Source organism: Lygodium microphyllum, chromosome 17 (genome assembly GCF_053477565.2).
Source record: "Lygodium microphyllum isolate KBCC chromosome 17, Lygodium_microphyllum_v1.1.10, whole genome shotgun sequence".
Lineage (NCBI taxonomy): Eukaryota > Viridiplantae > Streptophyta > Polypodiopsida > Schizaeales > Lygodiaceae > Lygodium > Lygodium microphyllum.
Genome location: NC_141151.1, coordinates 22291196 through 22298522, shown reverse-complemented (window position 1 = coordinate 22298522; position 7327 = coordinate 22291196). Strand labels below are relative to the sequence as shown.

Genomic DNA, 7327 nt, shown 5'->3' with positions numbered 1-7327 from the left:
CCCATCTGACTCAGAAATACAAGGACCAGCAAATGATACCGCACTAAAGGAGAATCTGTCCTGAAGCACTATTAAGGCTGGTAGCGGCCTGTTGCAGTCAATGCACTCTTAAAAGTGATACCTGCTGCTACACCTGGGTCCTTCATGCTGAGCTGTGAAGATGCATATGTAGCTACTTCAAGCTGTGACTACCTCTGTAGTGCAACATTTCTCCAGATGTTCGAGACCAAGGTTCCACTGGCAGACAGTAATTTCACAAAAGTGCACCCTCCTTATATACAACATAAATAGAATCAGCTCAGCATTGCAAGGGATAGTAGCATTTGCTCATGAGAGTTGCAATGCTGTGAGAGGTACAAAAACAGTTACAAATTTCAGTCTCTGACAGAAAACCATACACCATAAGAGGGCTGTGAAAGACTACAATTTCAGCAGAATTGTGGTAACTAAGATGCTAACAGAAGCACTTTGATATGTAATCTAGATGTTATTCCAGTTGATGTATAGCTGTGTAACCACCATAAAAAATGGTAACTTAAGATCAGTCATGTTAGTAGACTACAGATATCTACGGACTGCTATTTATACAAGGGTAAGGCTGCTTTCACCACCAGGGGGTTTCCTGATACCTCCTAGATGATCTCTGATGACAGGTTTTTCATCAGCAAATATGTCATTGCCAGTTATCTCCTTCCTTTTTGCAGCACTCAAGGGCTTCTCTGGCACTGAAGGTGGAGTGTTGTCTTTGAAGATATTGTTCCCAGACAACTCCGCCACTTTGTGTGTGTTTAGCTTTTTGCTTGAGAGTTCCTCTTCCTGGCCAAACGAAGCAAGATGGGCACCTGGGAACTGCCACAAAGCACAAAACCAGAATCACAAAATGCATCACACTGTTTACACAAACAAAAACAACCAATAAATGACCTACAAGCTAAGCATAGTGCAACAAAGTATCTTCCATGCTAACAAGGCCTAACAGCGCAAGCCATGCACACAACCCCACAATGGTCATCAATAAGTGGCAATGGTGCATTCCCAGCTTCAGAGAGGGTGTTTGATCCCTGGAAGCTCACACACAAACGTATTATACATTAATGCAAGCATCACAAACATTCAAGGCACTCATCTACATACATCCAATCCCATTTTCTATGATTGATACCTTTGAAGACTTTGAAGAAGGATTTGAAACTGGAGTGGAGGCATCTGCACTTTCTAGGCTTTGGACAATGACTTTGGGTTGAATATCTGGAGGAGGGGCAAAAATATTGTTGCCCACTAGTTCTCTGACCTTGGCTGTGGAGGTGGGCTTTCTGGATGGGAGGGTCTCGTCTGTTGCTATCTCAAGTGTTCCACTGAGTTCCCGTTGTTTGGCGACCTCCGGCACAGAAGTTGGCTTCTTCGGCATGATTGAATCTTCTGTGTTGAAAGAAATCTGACTTATACCACCAGCAGGCTGCAGCGAGATCCCACTATCAGTAATTTCACTGAATTGCTAAAAACTATCAACTACTTGATGCTAATAATAAAGTCAAAAAAGTTTACAACAGGATGTCAGTAGATACTGGACGCTCTACAAACGAAGTGCAGAACACTACTTTCCAACATTGCTAAAACTGCACACCTAAATATACTGTAGCATCAATGAAAAATATATAGAAGCGCCTCAGATATTGCATGTGATGGCATGGTCTAACCTGGTGAACTCGAACAGTTGGCTTTTCAATAACATCATGGCCTGCATCCTGAGAGAAAATGCCACTGCCACTCATTTCTCGTTTCTTCAAATCTGAATTGGGTTTCCTGGTTGTTTTATTTCAAAGAACCAGACTATGTTCAGCTTGACATTTGAAATCTGCCGTTTTGGTGCAACAAACAACCAATTGCACCAAATCAGCCTTAGATTCTTTTTGCACTATGATCAATTCTTTTGTTTGAAGATCTTGTTGATAATTCACTGTTTTGCTGCAACAAAGAACTGCGTACAGGGTTTTTGCAAATCTAATTTGTGGCGAAAAACACCACTTGCAGAGGTTTTTGCAATCATGCTTAGTGATTACTCCTCTTTTTTTAAATTGTGTGAATAATTGAAGCAATCAAAACAAGAGCTTACTTCTTTTGGAGAGCTTCTGCTTCTTCTGGGGTTAGAGCAGCGCCAAGTAAGATGGAGCTGATGCCCCCTGTGGGCTACAAGGAAAGGGCAAAAGAAAAAAAAAACAGTAAATTTTAAATTTAGATATGAAATTCTGCCAGAATGCGCATGATTTTTTTTACATCTAATCAATTTGGGGCAGAAATAAGTCAAAAATTTCCCAATTCTTTACAATGAAGGTTTCTGTGCCGCAAATGCGTGCCGTGGAGGACCAATAAAGTGTTCTTCTTTTTGGCGTGGGTTTACAAAAATGAATCTATAGCCACAGTAGAGGCTCCATTTTTACAGCATTATGAAAGCTCAAATTTTATGGAGCTGATAAACATGACAAAACGTATAACAGCTGCTTGATGAATCACGGAAACTGCATGTTCTTCTTTTCCAAAAATCACCGACTTCAGTAGATTTCATACAGATGATAAAACAAGATGTAATTCAAATCTATTGACCTCATAAGGATGATCAAGTGGATAAAATTTGCTCTCTCCTTTTTTTCGCCCCCGGAGTTCAGTAGATTCCCCGCGGGATGCAGCTCAATTTAATGGAGCTGATGAAGATGGTAAAATGCATGAGAATTGCTCCATTTCTTGCATGAAAATTGCTCGAGTCCTTGCATGAAATTTGGTCGAATTCTTACATGGAAAGTGCAAGAAAATCGTGCAATATTCGGTTCTTTCTTGAGTGCAGTAGTCATGGGGTGAATACTGCGCAGTTTTTTGTCTGTTAAGAAGAAGAAGAGGAAGAAGAAGAAGAAGAAGAAGAAGAAGAGGGTACCTGAGGGCGAAGAGGCGTGTGAGGGGAGGTCTGAACAGGGGCATCCGACCACCTGAGGAGGTCAAAAGTGGACGGGCTTTTGGAAGAATTCGGGGCAGACATTGCTGCTCTCGCAAGGGAAACACGCAGACACACTGCGTTCCTTCTCTCTCTCTCTCTCTCTCTCTCTCTCTCTCTCTCGTGGTTGCTGTTGCAGCTTGTTGTTTTGCCTTGTCTCCTTTCTCTTTCTTTTTTTGAACCAGTAAAGAAAGAAACAGAGGAAAATGAGAAAAGTGAGAGAAGAAAGCAAGGCACTTAGCTAGTGAAATTCGGCAAAGGTGGCCATGCTTCCTTCTTGCCTTTACACCTTCATTTTGAGGCCCCCCTTGGCCCCTTGTTGTGGGCAACTCTCTACACGCCCACCATGTCTTAGCATTTTCTTTAAATGTTTGCCTTTGCATTATAGAGCCCTGCCATGCCGAAGTCTGTAGACTTGGCGTGGAGGGGACCAGCCATGGAAATCTTAGAGCCATGCTTGTGAAGCTTAGGCATCTAGCCCCCGTGACTGCTAGTGCCAGTGCATAAAATAATTTATAAAAATAATAAATAGTATAAAAAGCATTTTGAGGTAGAAAGTCAGAGGCTACCACATAGTGAAGCTTGTGGGAGTCCTTGTAGTCCCTCTACAAATGAAGGGACTATTTTGTAGAGGGACTACAAGGACTAGGTGAAGTCCTAAAAATAAATTTGTTATGTGGGCTCGAGAACTTGTGCAAGTCAAGTATTGGTTCCTCGCCTCCGTCTGACTTCACTTTTGGGACTTGCCCAGGTCTCAAGACCTAGGTGTGACTTGGCTCATACTTATATTTTTATTTTTAGACGTATTCATTGTCAAGACTCAAAGCTCACACTTTGGCAAAATAACCCCTGAGCTGCTCAACCAATATTCCCACCAATTGAGTTGCCGTCTAGGGCATCACTACCCTGCATTGCTCAAGGATTGTTGTATAAATTGACATTGGATATCCATTCTCCTTTTTTTGTTATAGGGTGCTGGTGATTATAGAGTCATGTCCTTTTATAAGCTTATGAACCTAATAACTATACAAGACCTTTGCTTATCTACATGTTCCAACAACATATAGGTGGAACAAGTGCACATAAGGCCTCTTACATTGGAGCATTGCATGTTTTGTGTCTGTGCGCACTCTCTCACAAGTGCATGTGTGCATGCAAGAGCAATCACGCATTCTCTATTATTGTTTCATGTGGATAAGGTAAATTATAAAATATTAATTTAGTTGCATCTCAAGTTGACTCCAATTAACTAATGTATTCTTTTAAAACTTGAACAAGCAAGCAAACCAAGCATGCCCTTATGGGAGCTGCTAATAGATAAAAAGATTTATTGCCCCTAATAAGTTCACATTTTTCTATACTATTTTACATGATTCAATTGGCTAAAACTTCTTGCTCATGGAAGTGATTGGATGATTTTAAGTGTTTCTTCTTTCAGTTCCTTTGTGCATCCTTCTCCTTTTTGAACTTGAATGTGCTTCTATATATAAGGATGTCATGAGCACCCGGATTTGTTGGCCCTTTCTAGCGTGCATGCCCTACTAGCTCACATGTGTGTTGTAAGGAAGACCACACTATTGAATTCATCGAGGGAGAATGTTAGTGGTACTCTTTTGACTCTCATACCCTTAGGGTAAAGTGGCGGAAAGAGTATCACCAAACTTGATAAGGATCGATCTACTAGCAACATGCATCATGGAGGTTTTAATTGTTTGTGCAAACTCATGTATGCATAGGCATGCCATCAAATAAAATTTGTTGTGTGTGGAATGTCTTCTTCCACTCCACACACACACAGAATTGTGCAAAACTAATGGAAAAAAACTCCTAAATCCATAAGATGTATGATGGGACCAACAGGTTGTTAGATTTTATCTCACACTAGTTACACAACATCCACAAAATTGGCATACTATACACAAGATTGTGTATGAACTCTTTGGTTGGGGTATGCTTCTTCTTGAGGGACATCACTTTATTAGACCATGTACCCTAGTTGATTAGCATGCCAAAAGGGGAGACCACTTTCTCAAGTTCATCGAGGAACCAAACTAGACCCTTCACATGTAAGATGACCTTCTTTATTGAGAAGTAAAGGGATCATAAAATTTCTCTTACTTATTCAAAGAACTAGTATATGTCTCCAAAAGCCAGGATTATCTTTATTTTAAATGGATATGATCCTTATTATGATGTTACTCGTAGGTAGTCATATGCCAAATGGTGTCACACTTTTGAAATATAAATAAGGCCAAACATACAAGATGCCTCTACTTATGTTAGCTGCTTAGGTTCTACATATGACCTTGTTCTTTTTCTTCCTTTCTTTTTCTTTATTGGAGAATGATGAGTTTCTCAATATCTATTTCCTTATGTTATTATCATTGCCCTCTTTGAAATACTCATGGTAAAAGAGGAAGGTTCTAACAAACACATTTGTCTTCTAAGTGAGGCTTTCTTGATATTTTGAAAGAAGGTACACAAGAAGAATCATAAATGGATCAAAGGGTGGTGGCATCAATGCATGTTTTGTGTCATTTCCCATGTATGGAAAAAGTACTAAATTACAAGCACATGCATGCCATATTTTAAGATCCTTCAATTAACCTTAATGTGCTAGCATTTATTTGACTCAAGTAAGCATACCCCAAGTAGACAGTCAAAGAATGTAGAGTTGTGTTTGTGTCATTGCCATGAGTAAATACCCCATTTTTCAATGGTTAGTAGGCATGTTTGTTTCTTGAAAATGATCAACCCTATGCTTGAAAGTAACTCCTTTTACTTTGCTCTTTTTAAACGATTTGATTTCTTTGTCTACATTTAAAAGGACAGTTGTTTAAAACACTTTTTGAAAAGACCAAACCCAACATCACATCACTCGGAAGGGAGCCTTAAATCAACCGCCTAGTATAAAAAATCATCCTAAAGTCTCTCATTAACTTAACAATGACCCAAAAAAAGGACCTTTGGGTCTTTATTCATTATAAATATTTCATTGCAAATTTGCAAACTAAGTGTCTCACTTCACGATGATGGCACAGATACTCAAACAACATGATCATTGGAAATAAGCCACTTAATCAAAACCATTTCATGCATATATTTATTTAAATCACACACACACACTTAATCAAAACCATTTCATGCATATATTTATTTAAATCTCACACCATTGGAAATAAGCCACTTAATCAAAACCATTTCATGCATATATTTATTTAAATCACACACACACACACACACACACTCTCTCTCTCTCTCTCTCTCTCTCTCTCTCTCTCTCTCTCTCTCTCTCTCTCTCTCTCTCTCTCTCTCTCTCTCTCTCTCTCTCTCTCTCTCTCTCTCTCTCTCCACAAAAACCATCTCCACCTTCATGTAGGCAAGCATTTTATCCAACATCCTTTAACAAACACATAAGAAAAACTCTCCACATGAACCCCACCTTATCGAGACAAATGCTTTGCTTCTAAGTATCTCCTTTTTGCTTTGTCATCATCATCCCTACCACCTTCATCACAACCAATGATACGTTTCCACCATCATTGAGTAGTTTAATAAGAGTTCCTTGCATGCTCACATGTGATTCCAACCACTATTAGAAATTTGATGAGGGGCTGAAAACCTACTACCCTATGAGGTTGGCCCATACCTAGTCTCCAAATTGGGATTCATGCTTTTTGCCACTATTCTTCAACCCTAGAGCCCGATCTATGGATCACAAGGAAAGACATAAACCCACCACCCTCTTGGGATGGCCCATACCTATCTTCTAATTTAGGCTTTTCACTTGTATCTAGCCTTCAAGAGCTCTCCATCATAGAAAGTACATTTATAGTATATATTCTATTAAAATTAGATGGGGTGATAATAGATTAATGATGTCTATGTGGGGTCAATTACTTTGAAAGTTATGCAATCTAACAAACACTTACAAATGCACATTTATGGATTACATTAATGTTAACACCATGTGAAGTCTAATGTTTGTCTCTTCAATTACCTCAATTTACTTCTTTGCTCCATCAATCATGTTCTTAAATGCTCTTTTTGACTGGAGATTCATCTCATCTTAATAGAATAATTTAAGTTGGAGTCCTTGCACAATTACCAAGGAGGAAACCCAAGGAGCATTCTTGTGTCTCTATTATATAGCTTGATTAAAAACAACATGGTGTGCCAATTATCCTAGATTTAAGGGTGTGCTATGTGGAGCAAATTCGTATCTCTTCAAAACAGTTGATGGTCCATGCCATTTGGCAAATTACTTTGTTAGAAATACAATTAGAAAATAAGTGTGATTGAAGGAAGAACATAAGATTTTGTAGAGCTCTTAAAGTTCGAATT

At 39.2% G+C, this 7327-nt stretch overlaps 1 protein-coding gene across 1 annotated transcript; it reads right to left on the bottom strand.

Annotated features, from left to right (window-relative positions):
- Positions 1-272: 272 nt before the first annotated feature.
- On the bottom strand, positions 273-3196 carry LOC148021675 (N-lysine methyltransferase). Its single transcript, XM_087697164.1, has 5 exons — positions 2927-3196; positions 2114-2187; positions 1698-1803; positions 1163-1456; positions 273-849 (listed from the first exon to the last, which is right to left on the bottom strand). Exons 1-5 carry the CDS (start codon positions 3026-3028, stop codon positions 583-585), a joined length of 843 nt encoding a protein of 280 aa, XP_087553290.1. The 5' UTR covers positions 3029-3196; the 3' UTR covers positions 273-582.
- Positions 3197-7327: the final 4131 nt, after the last annotated feature.

Coding starts and splice junctions, on each gene's coding strand:
- LOC148021675 (XM_087697164.1), bottom strand. CDS start 3,028: ATGTCTGCCCCGAATTCTTCCAAAAGCCCGTCCACTTTTGACCTCCTC. Junction 1,804..2,113: donor GCAGAAGCTCTCCAAAAGAA/GTAAGCTCTTGT, acceptor TAAAACAACCAG/GAAACCCAATTCAGATTTGA. Junction 850..1,162: donor CTTCTTCAAAGTCTTCAAAG/GTATCAATCATA, acceptor GCTTTGTGGCAG/TTCCCAGGTGCCCATCTTGC.